This window comes from Cupressus sempervirens, chromosome 5, assembly GCF_028749045.1.
Source record: "Cupressus sempervirens isolate cs-2001-9-10 chromosome 5, ASM2874904v1, whole genome shotgun sequence".
Lineage (NCBI taxonomy): Eukaryota > Viridiplantae > Streptophyta > Pinopsida > Cupressales > Cupressaceae > Cupressus > Cupressus sempervirens.
Window position 1 is genome coordinate 654,174,880 of NC_143122.1, and position 17,693 is coordinate 654,192,572.

The 17,693-nt window shown below is 34.1% G+C and overlaps 1 protein-coding gene across 2 annotated transcripts in view; it reads right to left on the reverse strand.

Moving 5' to 3' along the window:
* Positions 1–17,693, reverse strand: part of DPD1 (Polynucleotidyl transferase, ribonuclease H-like superfamily protein) — a 96,510-nt gene that overhangs the window by 22,374 nt on the left and 56,443 nt on the right. Inside the window, exons 3-4 of one of the 2 annotated variants that reach the window (XM_089832228.1) lie at positions 1,909–2,114; positions 1,606–1,658 (exon numbers count right to left, since the gene is read on the reverse strand). In XM_089832228.1, the coding sequence (XP_089688354.1) occupies positions 1,633–1,658; positions 1,909–2,114 (232 nt within the window). In that variant the 3' untranslated portion in view covers positions 1,606–1,632. The remainder of the gene's footprint in view (positions 1–1,605; positions 1,659–1,908; positions 2,115–17,693) is intronic. The other variant, XM_089832226.1, reaches the window with a different exon arrangement.

Below are 17,693 nucleotides of genomic sequence, written 5' to 3' on the forward strand. Positions count from 1 at the left end.
AAACCAGTTATGGGTGAGATATAGTAAATATACTCTGCATTTTCAGGCCAAGTAACCTTAAAATTTCACTCTCATTGTTAAAATCGGAAAATAATGAAATAACAGTATTTAACATAAATTGTTGTTACCCTAATGAACTAATGAAAATGAACATCAAACATTGAATGGTCACCTTTGCAGACTTTAGTGTGCATATCATTATAGTAAATCAGAAACAAAGGAAATATTAAAGATGAAAGAAATATAAATGATAATGCATAATAATTCTAAATAGTAAGTTTGTCTATAATTATGTTTAACCTAATGATTTTAAGGACTGAGCTTGAAGTTTTCATAAGATGCAGGAAGACTGGGAGGAAGCTTATATCAAAAGACAGCCTGTATAACAAGGAGTAACAAGATCAGGTCACGCCTCTAACCAAATCATTAAGTAGAAGGAAAGGAATGTCTAAAGCTAGAACTCAAAAATGTGTATTACTTAAACTAGATAGTACCAGAGTAAAGAGCGTAAGGTGGGTATTTAAGTAAAGAAAGAAATGTCCTTTGAATAGTCCCAAAACTGGGGTATGCACCTTTTTAAATTGTATTTTGTATAGGACTTAACTCCTAGGCTAGACTGGAGGTTTTCTTCTCCACTCTTTCCTACCAGTGCTCGTTTGAATAAAGATTTTGTAACTTTATTTATTAAATATAATTCATAAGGATTTGACTGTTTACAATAAAAATAATAATCTAACACATATGTTAAATCAAATTATATATATTTTACTTCATCATATATATAATATTGGAAAATATATATGGTGTCGATCATTCTTATAATTAGATATATTATATCACACACACACACACACACACACACATATATATGAAATAATTCAACATATACTCCCATTATCTCTGATATTACTATAGCAATATAAGCAAATAATATAACTTCCCTTGGATATATATATATATATTAGTTGTGTTATATATGTTTTTGTAATACAAAATATTAATATATATTTTGGCCAATTCCTTAACAACTCACTAATTTCTATTAAGGGGATAGGGAGTGTGTGTAGGAAGAGGCTGAATATTTCGACTGCATGAAGCCCGCTTACAGACTGTCAAGCGTCCCTGCGCAGTAAATCTACCATTTCTTTCTAAGGTCAGTGATTAGGAGTGAAGTAAGGAGTCAGAACTGAAGTATGTATTATGAATTTGTGAAAGTATTTAATGTAATCCACCTTAAATGTCTAATGTGGTATATTAATCATTGGGAATTGGCATTCTCTTAGTAAAGAACATCACAAAAGGTCTATCACAAGGCCAATTTGAAACCTAATTTAAAGAATTTAGAATAAGTTAAGGTAGGCCCTACTAGGGGTCATCACAGAATTCAGAATAATAGCAGTAATATCCTCAGAGAGTGACAATTTGTAGAATATTACAGTAGTAATGAAGGAAAGATCTAAGCAATCTTTGTCAGAGAAAATATTAAGACTCAAATATTGTTTCCAAAATATTACCCATACACAAAGTGCGAGAGATTGTCAATACTAAAAGTTTCAGAGAATTAAGCTTGCAGAAAAGATGAAGCTTCTGTGGCAAAAATGTCACCTTGTCTGCAGGCAGGCTATTCTCGATTTAAACTGTGACCGACCAAAGGGTGCCTAGGTCAAAGAATTGGAGACATTACCAATAACCCCATCACTCAAAAGAATAATGAAAAGAGGGCCGTGAGAAAATGCAAGTCATTTCTTATTGTAATAGTATCCATTGAAAAGTTAAGTGAACTCTACTCTTTAAACAAAGCTGCCTACAGAAACAAAGGAACAGATAGACAGAAATCTTTCATCATTATTTAATGTTCTTAAATAATGTCTCTAAAAGATCTTACACAAAACTAGAAACTTCACCTACCATTCAACTTCATTGCTTCACGAGCAAGGGGAAGTGTGTCTACAAAAAGCCAATCAGAAGGCAGCTGCAATGAACAGTGATGACACTCTTGTGCAATAAAGCGTGCATCAAATTTTCTGTTATTGTGAGCCACCCAAAGAACAGGGCTGCCAGCTTTCTGTCGAATCCTTACATACTGGATCAGAATAGGAACAAGGTCTCTCCACCTACACAACAAAGTAAGGATCATCAAATTATCAGCATTGCTATGATACTTACATGCACAATGAATTATACATTAAAATAGACTCCAACTGTAAGTATTGCCATCATATTCCGCTCTTATGCTTCATTCAAACAAGAAGCCCTACTTGCACTTTTCACACAACAAAAAGAATAGAAAAACTTCCAAGATATTCTTCAGTCATTGATTAAATTTTTTAATTTATTTAGTGGCTCTGCAATTACAATATTTAACTAACAGTAATTAACGAATCCAAACAATAACATTAGTAGTATATTTAAGCTCCAAAATTTAGTGAAAATGACATGTACTTTCACAGGAAACTGGAAAGTATATGAATTCTGAGACCATGCAAAAACACACCCACATCAGAGGGACAATCATCAAAAGCAAATGCTACGATAGCACATTAGCTACTAGGTATGTCTATGTACACATTGAAAAACTAACCAAAACAGAACGAAGATTCATCAAAAGTAAATTTTCTGTTGGCATATTAACTTGCAGGCATTGGCTAAAATTTCAGAAAGAAGAATCCACATCATATAAGAGATTCATATTACAGGAGCTCTGGCCTATACTTATCTTAGGTAGCATCTCAATTTAGTAATAGCATAGACCAGCAACCTACTTTGACTCCCTCCTCATTTGAAATTTAATTCGGATCTATGGGCCTCAAATTAAAAAATGTACTTATATCTTAAGTTGCTAGTATGGGTTCAGGCAGGGCTCACTATTATAAACGGGTAAGTAGGTATGTGCAATTTTTTTGTGATATCACCGTCAAATAAAATATAGAAAATTAATAAATAAATAAAATAATAATGATATAACTAATAATATAGTTATGATATATTATAATCATACTAAATATTGCATAATGTATCACTTTTACAATATGAGAATTAAATAGATTTTTAATGATATATAGTAAATATATTATGCAAAAGGTATTAAAAGTAAAATTATTAATATGCTAAATATAACTTATTTTATTATTGAAATAATATATGTCATGTTACTAATTTATAATTAATATAATTATATTATTATTAATATAATACAATTATTTTTATGAAAGGACATGACTCTAAGATGGAAAACAATATATATAATATTAGCATTGTGAAATCGATGATTCAGATCTGGATTAATATGGAAGAAATATAGATTAAACCAGTTTACAGACAGTTCCAATCAATTATTAAATTAATGTCTTGATAGAGGACATTGCAAAAGGTATCAGAGCTTCGATCTTGCCATCCTATAGAGTTGAGCAAAAATAAGAATTTTTACAGAATTTTAATCAGAAGTTTCTTTCCAGAAACAAAATTACAGTGTGAAATTGTGAGACTTCTATATTATATTTTAATTTAATAATTTTAAAGAAGACCTTGCAGAACAATAAATGAGTTTATTCCTATTGCGTGGTTATTATTTCTGAAACATATAGTTTGAAGATTAATGTTTGCAGCAGTATTTTTGGAGCAAAGAGTTGGGTAAAGAAATGAATGTTAAAACAAAAATACATCTCACTGTGCATAGGAGAAAGGAAATATTATATTGCTTGGCTGGAAGTTTTGGCGAGGATTTTACGTGATTTCGGGGGCTGATAGTGTTAATGTTATAATTCTGTCGGATAAATTATATTATATATATGAGATATATAATATATGACAAATATTATATATGGAATAATTAACTTATATTAAGAGTGATATATATATATATATATATATTGTTATAAAACTATTATAATATATTGAAGATATATATTACTTGTGTTATAACTATAACTAATGTAAGTTAATATGTCAAAGGGACATGTCTCTTCAAGAGACATGCCTCTTTATTTCCTATATATATTTGTTTGTATAGTAATTTGGAAAACACATAAAATTCCACAAGTGCTATTACAAGTTACAGAATAGATTAATCGATCCTATTTCCCTAACATGATATCAGAGCAGGTTATCGGAGCAAAATCCTTCGAGCGAGATCTCAATAAACATGTTGAAGATTGAACAATCTTGATAAGTATCTTTGTAATATGCAGATAGTAGGAAAAGAGAAACAAATTCCATATCAGAACAGGTGACAGTACTGGAGTAATTTTCACAGGCAGATCCACATTGATGGGGTTATCTGCATTTGATCGTGAATTTGCAGATCAGTCTTCATCATATCCTGAGCAGTACTAAGAAGTGACCACCTCAGAGATAATAGAGATGGTATATTACTAAAAGGGGGAATTATCAATGTGTTGGTTTCAGACTTTCTTGTTTGTCAGTAATTCATTCCTATCACTCTGTGTTGGTAGACACCTACATTATTTTGTTTGGCTTCTTATTTCTTCACAGACTTCTTTTTTATTGGGATTCTCTTATATATTGTAAGTGGGACTTAAAGTTATTGTAGGAGTCAAAATCCCACAACAAATTGCAGAAGAATGTCGAACACTTCTTTGCATCTTTTCTATTCACAAAGCCAAACACTCCTACAGCCATATGTCAGACAGAAGATTGAAGTTTCTATTCTGTGATTTGATGAAAGTTCAAATCTGAATCTGTACGTATGGAGGAGTCTGATGCATGGAGGAAACTGGTTGATTATCGAATACTGAGATAATGAAATAAAAGGCGAGTCATAAGTAAAACTGTGAATGCTGTTTCACAATGTGGCTCTATATTCATTCTATGTTATCGTGGCTTTATAATATTTGGTATTATGGCTTGCAGTGTGAAACAAATTCTGTTCTATTGGATTATCACTTCTGTATATATATATATATATATATATATATATCACTTCTGTTCTATGGCCATTTGTAGAAGGTTGTGGCTGGAGGACATAAATCTTCAAGTCTAAGCATTGGGACATATCCCCAATACACCAGAAATTTGTTGTGGAAGAGAATTGTTTGCAGATTCGTTAAAGAGTTGTGGATTGGAGAGTTATTATTTATAGGCATCTACAGACATGATAGCCGCACTACACTTCCAGAATTCATCTGTTGTCATTAGTGGAATGGTGATTGCTCAGACTGAAGGTGAACATAATTCTATTTAGTTTCAGCAGATCAGGTCCAATGTGAAGAGTTTGGCATGGAAATTATTAAGTTACCAGGTGGCTGCTAGGAAATTCTGAGACACGGGATTCAGTTTGACCCTTTGGAGTTGCAAGTTGAATATACAACTATCTTCTGGAAGTCGCCCTGCTAAATTAGATGCACAGAATTAGTCAAGCAAAAAAGGAAAACATGAGTCTAAGCCGTGGTTTGTGATAACATACAAAATGATGACTTTTGTGAAACAGAATTCCATCTGCTGATATCATGCAGCGATTAATCAACATTGTTGATTAGTATTGGGAAATATACATGGTGGCATTATTAAATATTCTAGTCAGTGGAGATAAGAAAAACATCACGCACAATCAACAGATATGATTCTCACCTTTAGCGTAGATTATGGAGGAAGATAATATGCGGGCCTGCGGCATCTTCACTGGAGTGAGTTAATCTACATTCAGAGGATCAACTAGCTTGAAGCAAAGTAAATTTAATATTATATTCAGAACTCTCGACCACATCTGAGTCAAGGGTTAAGAACTGATGCGTCAAATACCATCTCACATAAAGGATTTCGTTTTAATGTTGATAGGACATTAGGATTGTTCATACTTTGAGTCATTCAAAATGACAAATACAGAATGACAACAAGTAATCATTCCCACAATGAAGCAAAGGAGAATTAGTTGCGACAGCTGGTAGCAATAATATTTCTTGTGAAGCAAATCCATTGATGTAGGGCTTCAAGTTTAATTGAACCATTCAGGATGCTTGACGTTGTATATGCAGATAGATGGGAGACTGGATAATGTACATATTTAATTGAGCCCAAAATATTTGACATTTACTAAGGAAGATTTTGTGACTAGATGGACGATATTATTAATATAACAAGGTTACAAAATAGTCAAAGTGGACTATGCCAGAGAAAATGGATGCAGCTCAAAGCCAAGGAGCAAGCAACAATCTTTGTCCCTGGAGTTACTTCTCCAATATCTAAAGATGTTACAGGTCCCTCTTTGGTAAAAGATTCATGTTTGTAACACCCCGCCAAGGGATCCAAAGAATTAACCTAAAGTTTCACCAAGTTTGGTAGCATTTTTTTTTTAAAAACGTAAAAGTTAAACCATCTACATCACACACATGATAGCGGTAGTAATAACAACAATTCAAGTGAAAGTAAACATAAACTTACATAAAAAGTTACATTCTTCAAGGATCCCTTAACGTTGAATCACATCTAAATTAACTATTAATGATTCCATCTAACATCACATCCTCATGGAATAATAATAATAAATCCAACTTTCTTAAACAATATACTTTGTTCCAAATGTCCCTTTAGTAAATTACATTTCAGAATGCTCAATCATCCACTGTACATGTCACAGGGTATGAAAGGCTTAAAAGAATATACATATATGAAATAAAATACATCATCATCCTATTCTAACCCATGATGCAACAAGGTAAATGAAACCAAATACCATACATGATACATCATCATAGAAGATAGAAACATCCATCATAAGAGATAACCATATATCATCAAACATAATTGGCTAAGTGCATGATTCCTCCCAACCGTAAATAGCATCATTAGACCATTGTGGGCCCTAGCCATCCCTCTGTGCGTAACATCCCAAATCACCGAAGTGATCATCGGTATTAACATAGTAGGGATGTCACTCCTAAATCATACTACATCAAATGTAGAAAGAAATCTAACATGCAAGATAAAGCATAAGATAACATCATCTAACAGATGCAAATCATCAATATAAGGATACGTGTCCACCATCATAACCAAAGAATGTATCAACCACGGTGTCTCAGACGGATCTCATATGGTAAAAGTGAAGAAGCACTACCACCCGACCGCGTAGAACCTAAATGGTCCACTCCCACCGCGCTGAGGAGATAATCTCAAGTCCCAAACAGGTTATCAAATCACATAGCATAAATACTCTTCAAGTCCAGGAATCCTAAAAGTATACTAACTCAAAGGTTCCAATCACAAACTGACATCTAATCCCAGAGGCACAACAAAAACATGTAGGAAACCTACTATGCAAGCGGGAAAGTGTCATTGCATGAATCACACTAGAGTTACCCTGGTAGTCTCTCAATAGACCCCGGCCCCCTAGTGATCCTTCTGCAGCCACTAGTATCCTCTCATACAGACGAGGCATACTACGGAATGCAAGGTCGCAACCAAGCGTTCTCTCTACTCCCATCCTAGTCTGTACTAGCACTCGAGGCATGGGCGAGAACAAACAATTATCTTATTAGGTTCATTAAGTCAGTATTAAGTGTAATGTTTTCACTTATTAAAACAACTTACAATGAGTTACCTTGGCAGCCACTTAAGGCCCTGGCCCCCATTGCAAGCCACTTCCCGACACTACAAGTAGATAACCTACCCTAGGCTCATGGAATCATAAATCAAAAAATCACCACAGTCCTATACAAGCGACTGGAAAAATACCAAAAGATAATTCACAAAAGAGCATCAAATCTCCATGAGCAACTGAAAAGCATCCATAGATAGTCATGACGGCAACAGTTCTCTATTGGCAACTGAAAATATCAATGATAATCACAATATCCATTGGTTCTCAACAAGCAACCAAAAAGTATCTCAGAGTAATACTGATCAAAGACTCCAAAAATGGTTGAATCAAACATGTCACAACATAACATCATCAAGATCAGATAAACAATTCAAACCCATCAAGGTGACCGGAAAGTAATCCAAATACAACTGATCGATACTCATAAATGGTTACATGTCACAACTTACACAAGAAGGCTGGAAACAATATCAATCAGTAAACCACACACACACCATAGAGCATGTCATCACATAACCATGGTTGGGTTTAAAAAGATCGAGATCAAAAGACATCATCATGACATCACAATCATAACCACCGAGCCTCTGGTAGACATCCTATAACTGGTCAACAATCTAGCCAACCCAAAAACCCAAAACAAGAAGCATAAAGAAAACACAAAATGCAAGCACATGTTTTTGGTTCGCTAAAATTACATAGTCGAATAAAGTGTGGAGGTCTCAGTTTTTGTTTTCAAATTTAAGAATCGAGTGGAGAAATTTGTACATTTTTACCTAACCCATGTATTTGTTTGATAGATAAAAGTATTCTCCCCATTACCCATTAATCTATATTTTAAGATGTTACTAAGAGTATATACAATATTTGAAAAAGACCCCCCCATCGTGTTCCAATAGGACATATGGAAAATTCAATGTAAACAAGTACAATTCATCCTCATAAACTATCCTTCATTCTAAAACCGATTAAATTGGATTTATATTATTAAACTAAAATATTATAAAATGATTAATTATTAAAGAAATAATCTATTAATAAAATTCTATTTATAATATATATATATATATATATTTATATATAATAATTAATATTATATAATAATAATTAATATTTAATAATATATAATAATCAATATTTAATAACTTTAATATCAATATAACATTAAGTCGAAATCACATATATCAATAAAAAAAGTTAAAAAAAACAAACATATTATACATTCATAAAACCGTTGTCGCGGTACGCAAGTACCCTATGGTCGCAGGGCCTGCAGCGACAGCGGATACATTGTACCCTCTATTGTCGCAGTACCTGCGACGGTAGGTACCCTGCAAGATAGTGGGTACGGAGCACGGGTTCGTCCCCCCAAAATTCATTTAAATTTTTCTTCTAAAACGTTTATAATAAACGTTCAGCCCCAAATGCAATTTATATTTTTTTTTTTAATAAAAGATTTCATTAAACGTTTTTCCACTGTCGTGTTTTATTAAAAACAGCATTTTTAAATAAACATATGTATATATATACACGCAATTTGCTATCAGGGATGACTGCATCTTTTATAAACATATATATATATATATATATGTATATATACATATATGTATGCAAATTTTATATATATTTAAAGAGAACATATACTTAGCTTTAAACAAAAAGGGCTCTCCAATTCAATGAATTAGGAATTTCTCCTAAAAAGTAATTGTTCTCTAAATTTACCCATTAATTCTTTTAAATAGGTTTGTCCATATGCATCTGAAACCCTAGCCCCATAGTTTCCTCAGATCTACACATATGAAAATTTCTTATATAGAATTTAACTACTCATGACAAAATGCTTACAACCAAGATATGAAAATCCTCAGAAAGCATTCAGAAGACACGAAGAAGACAGAAAGTGCAAGAAGCGAAATATCATAAGCCAAAATCACAAGTGTCTACCTGGACACTGATGCTAAATCACTTCTCCTCAGAATTCTGCAGAGCAAGCTCCTTCCTTCTCCAACATTCCCGAGTCCTCCAAACACGCTCCCCGAGCTTCTAGGAGTGCCTGAATATAAAGAACTCTCAGGAAGCACCTAGAATGTTTTTAGAAAAAATCAGAAGATGTTGACAACTAAGCACGAGTCTTTTCCAACCTTCTAGACGAGTCACAAGGTTGTAGACACCATGTGCTTAATTTGTGCGCTAACTCCTGTGTTGTTGACATATGTGCAATCAAGAGAGGCACTTACTCCTAGGTGACTTATAACTTTTATTTTAATTCTTTTATCTTTTCTATTATTATTATTTATTTATTATTTTATTATTATTTTTATCATTATTATTAATTTTAATTTCTTTTATTTAATTCTCTTTCTCAATTAATTCCCCATTTAATTAATTAAAATCAAAATATCAAAATATCATGACATTATATTAATTTTTCCAAAATAATTAAATTATTAATTAAATCTTTTAATTTAAGACAAAATTCACCATAGACTTCCAAGATAAAATATGAAAACCCATCATAGAACAATCCATACAAAATCAATCTAAAGGATTAAAATCATGAATTATGTCATCCTACACATTCGGAAGGTAAAATATCTCAGATACTTGTCCTACCTTTCTAGGACAAATGATTTAAGGGTTTAGGATTTGGACTTGATAATTTATCTCTCCTCTCTTACCATTGAGATAGTGCGATAGGGTACGCTCATCCTAGCAATTCAGGGAAGTCGATACCCGGTACTTGCAACCTGCATAAAATCCATGCATGTACATACAATATATATATATATATGCTAAGCTAAACAAGCAATGGCAGGAAGTGGTGCATCGTGTAGATCCCGACTAGCAGGTGACTACGACTCCCTTTCTTAACCACATAAAAAACGCCACACAATAAGAGAACAAACACGCACACCATACACATGCAAGTATGGAGTAAGTATCCATAAGAAACACATGTGATAATAACCATCTAACTAATCATCATCAATAACTGAAAATAATGTAATAATCATCATGCATATATGAAATGTAGAGTCTAAGTAATCTCATCACATATCAACTGAATCCATAGCACAATATCTGATAGTCTCAAAACAATGCTACTAACTATCAACACAAAACTAGTCTAATAGAGTTCGTCCATGATAGCAACAATTTATATAGAAAAATGTGAACGAGGGTAGGCACTACAATGTTGCTCAGAAATGTCACTGCTACAGATGTGGTTTCTGTAGATGTTGATGCAACCGAGGGGTAGACACAAGACTCATTTGTGTATAAATTGACAACTGTGCAAGCATTCTTGTTAACACAACTCTAAAAGAAGAAAGTAAGCTTTAGCATGTCAATGGCATAGCTGCCACAACTGCAGACCCTCAATTGCATCGGTGACGATGGACTTTCCATTAGTTATATTTGAATATTTTATCAAAGAGGGGGTCCTTGTAATAATTGTTTTCATACATTAGAACGATGGTGCATTTTATGTGGATATTGAAGATGCATACTTTCCCAGCACAAAGTTACAAGAAATAATGTCGCAAGTATTAAAGAAGGAAAGTTGAAGTTGCATGTTGATGGGCTTATCAGAATGCAAGTTTTGTAGTATATTAAAAGGATTCTATTGAACACACACATTTGGTATAATAAACATCAACATAATTCTACTCAAGTTATAGACACAAGACAAAAGTGGATCTTATGGGCGACCGATGTAAGAGTGGGAATTTTACATTGGGGGGGAAAATAATAAGCAATTTTTCATTCCCACTTGAACCAAATTTAGAGGGGAGATGTTTCATTCTAAAATAAAAAATGAGGCATTTTATGATTCTATGGATTTGGACCCTCATGTACAAATAAGTATTTCTCATCTGTCAGTATTACACTTATCTACTCTTTGTAGTCTCTCTCTTATTTGTACTTCTATATGTGATATAAAGAGTCATTTGCCTTAATTTTTTCGTTTGTCTTTGAGGATGTCCTTGCAGGAAATGATTGAAATATTAGGCATGCTACCAATATTGTACAAACTCAATCTTATGATAGTATCTCCAAAGAAGTTGTGATTCATTAATCATCTGATGATTATGTTGAATAATGTGAGGCTCTTGAAGAAAATATCCTTGATGATTATGATTATGAGAGGGAGTCTAACAGTTCATTAGAGGTAACTTTGGAGAAAGAGAGGTAGCAGAAAATAAAAATGCTTAAATCAAACTTTGATGATCTTGGTTGAGAAGGAGTAGACCTTGTTGATCGATTCTCCACTAGTCAGAAACGATAATAGCTAAAGGACTATGATTCATGGGATAAAATCTCATGTATGTAGATTGGAAGGCCTTATGCTATCAGGATAACCATTGAACTAAGGAAGCATGACATGACTTGCTACCAAGAGGTTAGAAGGATGATAACAGATTCAGAGGAAGTCTGATACTTCAGCGGAGAGAACCTTGTGCTAAGAGGTCAGAAAAGTTGATATCAAACTAAGAGGGAGAAACCTTATTCTCTGATATGTTTTATGGTGAATGTTGTGACAACACCACATGACAATATTCATGGAGACTTCATGTGAACTTTTTTATGTCATACATGTATGAGACTGTCCCCTATGTACATCATGAAGAAGTGACAACTTCTAAATGATTATAACTTGCAGCATGATTCATTTTTGCGAAATTGTTTCATGTAAAGGCTTTATCTTATAAATCAACAACTAGACGGGTTGATATCATTAATTTGATTATCTACAAGTTGCTTGTATAGATATATTTTCGGTACTTGGTGTATATCTTGCCTTGATATTCTGATAGGCCATTACCACATTGAGTACTTGGTGGATATCATTTAGTTGATGTTCTGAAAGGCCATTACTCAGAGTATTTGGTGAATATTATTTGATTGATATTCTGATAGGTCAATGCTCATGTTACCAAATATGATATCAAATAGTAATTGGTGAATATCATATGTTGATATTCTAATAGGCAAATACTTACATGATATCATATTCTATAAATCTTCTGATCAAAGATTTCCTATATGTATTATTTTTAAAATATTACCTGTGGTATAATATCTATGTGTTTTATCCTTCTTCATTAAGAGGGAGTGTTAATGTTATAATTTTGTCGGATAAATTATATTATATATATGAGATATATAATATATGACAAATATTATATATGGAATAATTAACTTACATTAAGAGTGATATATATATATATATATATATATATATTGAGAATATATATTACTTGTGTTATAACTATAACTAATGTAAGTTAATATGTCAAAGGGACATGTCTCTTCAAGAGACATGCCTCTTTATTTCCTATATATATTTGTTTGTATAGTAACTTGGAAAACACATAAAATTCCACAAGTGCTATTACAAGTTACAGAATAGATTAATCGATCCTATTTCCCCAATAGATAGATTCATGTCAGGAGAAAACTCATAAGATTCATCATGGGCGAATCTGTATCTCACTATCCAACAGGGTTTTTTTTTCATGTCATAATTGTATCTGCCCAAATAGACATGCAGAATCTGGAATAGACAAACAATTGTCGAAGAACAACTACTATAAAATCCATTAGATAATGATTCTACCGAAGTGAGAATAGAATACATGGTCTAATGATCCTTACCAATGTCTTCTCTGAAAAAAATGATTTTTCTTTCGCTTTGTGCAGAGGAACAGAAGGTCGTACAGTTCTGGGGTGTACGATGTGACCAGTTGTTTATACAAGGAGGGTTGTACAGATGGAATGTTGGCTATACGGACCCTTGCACTTGGTCATACAGTGGCTATCAATGGCCGTACGGGAATGGTTGCACGTTGTACAGTATTGTGATTGTACAGTGGGGAGTGTGGGTGGATATATGTTGTACAGTGGCAAGTAACTAGGCCGTACGGTGGCACAAGGATGTCGTACAATGAATGTAGGGAGAATGGAAGTATGGTGAGGGGAGGGGGCAAGTAGGCCGTACGGTCGTACGGAATTGTGATGTTCGTACGGTAGCACAGAGGGGAGTCAGATGGATATATAAAGAGGGTGAGACCAGTTGAGGTTGTATGTCTGTGCAGTGACAGGAGAATGAACGGTGAAATGGAGATGATGATGGACAATGGAGAAGTTCGACGACGCTGTCTCAAACACAAGCAATATATATTAAAACAAGAATAACTTGCAGATAATCAAAGACTGAATAGATACACACTTGTACCAAATAATAATATTCCACATAGGAAATGATGCTCCGATTTGTCAGATCTGAGCCAAGCAATACACAAATGGAATAGGGTGAGGGTCGAATCCCATGAAAACCAAAAAGCCAAGTAGGGAAGATCTTTCACTTACGAAATGGTGAACAACAGAGAATCCCGACTAGAATTCGCAGTACAAAGAAATAATCCAAATTGCATGATTAAAGACTACCTACAAGCCACGCTTAAATACCCATGGGAAACTTTCCGAGGGTGTACAAAGATAGCTAACGACGACACAAACTACGGAAACAGAAATAAAAATGGGTCTGAGATATATTAAATCAATCAGTCCATTACAAAAGTTTGATAAATGATTTATTTTATAACGGGAACATTACAGTCCTCCTATCCCAAAATTTTCTTGTCCTCAAGCAATTGTAATGACAGGTGTTGGAGAATGTGCTCACCTTCCCATGTCACATCGTCCAATGGCAAGTGTTTCCAACGCACCAAATATTCCTTCATAGTGCGATTCCGCAGAGTCTTCTCACGAACTTTGATGATCTCGTCCGATTCCAATATGAGCTTGCCTTCATTGAGTGGTGGGAGGTCGGTAGCAACTATGACGTTTGGCCCTACAGCTTTCTTTAGACAAGAAACATGGAAGACATTATGAATACGGCTACACTCTGAAAGTTCCAGCTCATAGGCAACTTCCCCAATGCGACGAGTTACACGATATGGGCCATAGAATCAGGGTTTCAGTTTTTCTTTTCCTTTCTCCTTCAATGAAGATTGTCGATAGGGCTGGAGCTGGAGATAGACCAAATCCCTTACTTTGAAACTCCTCTTCATTCTATGTCTGTCGACGTACATCTTCTGTTGATTTTGTGCCCTCTGTAGATTATCCTTCGAAGCCAGTCCCTTGCCCTTGGTGCCCAGCTGTCTCCCAGAACTGTGTCGATAAAGGAAAGGCGTTCATACATGTACAGAGCTCTGAATGGTGTCATTTTGATGGACATGTGGTACGTGGTATTGTAGCAATATTCCCCAGATGGATCCATTTAACCACGCTCGTCATTGTGCCAAAACGTAGTTCCAAAGGTAACCTTCGAGCCATTCATTCACAATCTCCGTTTGTTCGTCTGTTTGCGGGTGGTAACTAGTACTTGGTGACAATTTACAGTTCTGTCCAAAAGATACTGATGAATCGCCCATCCTGATCACTGACAGCTCGACAACTTGTGCAACCTGAAATTCTGAGGGAATTGATGGAACCCGAAAAAATTTCAAATCAATTTAAACAATAATAGTCTTGAAGAGAGTTTTTTTTGTTATATAGAGCGGAAAATGATAAGCAAGGCTATATATGAGAAATGTCATTACCAATGTTCAGAGCTTGATAGAAATGTATTGAATTGGCTGCCATCAGAGACCCGTGTTTTCACACAGTTTTCTGGAAGATGTCATGGTGCTTAGCATTTTTTATAATAGTGCAAAGATGAATCCTACAGTTATAGGAGAAATTATCATCACGGTATGCCAACAGCTAAAGGATAGGTCGAGGATCATGTCTGATATAGCCTGTACACTTTCTTGTATTGCTGATGATGTACTATGAAAGCAAGACTCTTAATCCTTGGAATCAGAAGATACATATAACCACCTCTGGTTGTAGACTGGGTAATACTGTAATCAGAATGTTCATCAAATTTTGTAGGTATTTCAGTGATTCTCTGTGAGGTTGATAATTGAGAGTTTGTATTCAGAAATACATATGAAGGGGTTTTTCACCAGATAGCAAGCGTATATGTGAGATATACAGCATGAATGCAATAAATGATGCATAGTTGCAATATTTGCCAAAATAGTGCAGTGAAGTCATGATCCTGATAATAAATTTATTTTTTGAAGTATTGGATTCCATTAGCAGCAAACTTTATGACAGTTTGTATTGATTCAGAAACCAAAAGAGTATAAAATGTCTGCACATAGTTCAGAAATGCAGATAATAATCATACCAGTCTCCTGTCAAAGCTTCTATCTAGATAATGCTCCAAACAAAGTTGCACGAAGTCAAATCTTGCCCACAATTGTGTCTCTGCTATATATATGGTGCAGCGATCCCAGTCAGAGAACATAAGTGCAGACGGTAATATTATTATCATGCAGGCTTGATGAGAACAAGATTTCGAGTCCACCGATGAAATGAAGTTCCCGTCTCACATTACATTGAAGTGTGCAGTATCCTCATATCAAATTGGTTAAGATCTGGAAGTCGTGTTTTCACAATCCGCCAAGTAGTTATCATCGTATTACTGTATTTGCGTGAAGCTGCGGGAGTTATTTGAAGGCCTAATGATTATGTTTCAGAGAACCGTTGAATCATGGTTTTTTGTGTTAAATATTGCTAATCATTGATAAACTTATTTTTATTTTGTGTTCTTGCGCAGGTCTGAAGAATATATGCTGAGGAAAAGGAGGTATCGAATTAAGCATATCTGGGCGGCGAGCGTATGAAACGATAAAGACTATTTGCAACCCAAGCACAAGGAGGAGTTCCGCACAATTCACCCCATCTGTGTATTCTCCCATTCAAATGTCCGTGGGATTGAAGGAATCACGTCATCATCGTTGGAATCACGCAATAAGAAATCGCAGGAGAGCCGCCAGAATTCCATAATAATGTTTTCCAACTATAGCAAATACCGGTCACGGGAGTGCACATCGTCTATGGCAAATTAATCGTTCTGCAAAGGCATGAATACCAGATTATCATCGCATGAATGAGTGCATGGAGAGGGGTCCTGAAGCGGTTTTTGTAAACATATAATCTATAATATGATGCTAGGATGCACCACCAGCCAAAAGACGCACCAGCAGTACTTCCGATAATGACGAATAAGTGATAGAAAAGATGGTATCTCAGATCCAGCGGGAGGAGCATTGAGAGCGTCTGAAGTCATTGTATAATGGGGTTGATTCACGCAAAGTTATGTTGGAGGGGTTATTTTATTTGATCGGATGCAAAAGACTCTGCATTAACGCCAGTGGGAGATATAAAGCAAAGGCGTTTAATTATATTTTGATAAATTTAAAACACATAAGTTTTCAGTATCCGTTAGTTTTATTTATGAAGAGACGCAAGGCTTCGTACGTAACTGATGCCCTTTGGACATTTATAAATATATGTAAAGTAGAACCAAGGAATATACAACAACATTCAATTTTCATATTTGAAACTTTTTCTTAGCCTGTTTTATGATATGTTATACCTTCTCATCGGCAACGAAGTGACCTGTTGAACCAAGCTTGTGGATGGTGGATTTTTGAGTCAATCTCATTCGATCCTGATATATTTGCTGTGGATAGATCATCCTTAGGGAGTGTCTCTACTTTTAATTTTTCAGCCATAATCTGTAAGCACATTTATTTTATCTGCATTAGAGTTTAACTCATTATTAAATTGTGTCCTTTATAAAATGTCTTTTATTTATATTTTATAAATATTTTAATATTCAGAATAGTGGACGGGATCATTATTGCATTTTAAATTTGATAATCATAAATATTGTGAAATAATTTATTGTTTCCGTATTTATGTCTAACTTGTCTCAGTAAGAGTTAAAGTGCATTTTAGACTTATTTAAAATTGCATTTAAATAATCGATCCATCGCGTTTGATTATTAAAATTGTTTATAATTCAAATACATTAGATTTTATAAAGTTGTATGTTTCGATTGATAATTTTGACTCTATTGCCCATCTAATTAAGCACTGGTCTTTACTCCTGATTCATAATCCATATGCTGGCAATTGTTTAATTTCTTGCCTTTGAGAAAGTAATATATTCATATGATGCATTAATCTATATTCATACTTTATTTAAAATATTATTTCAATCATTTATTTTGTT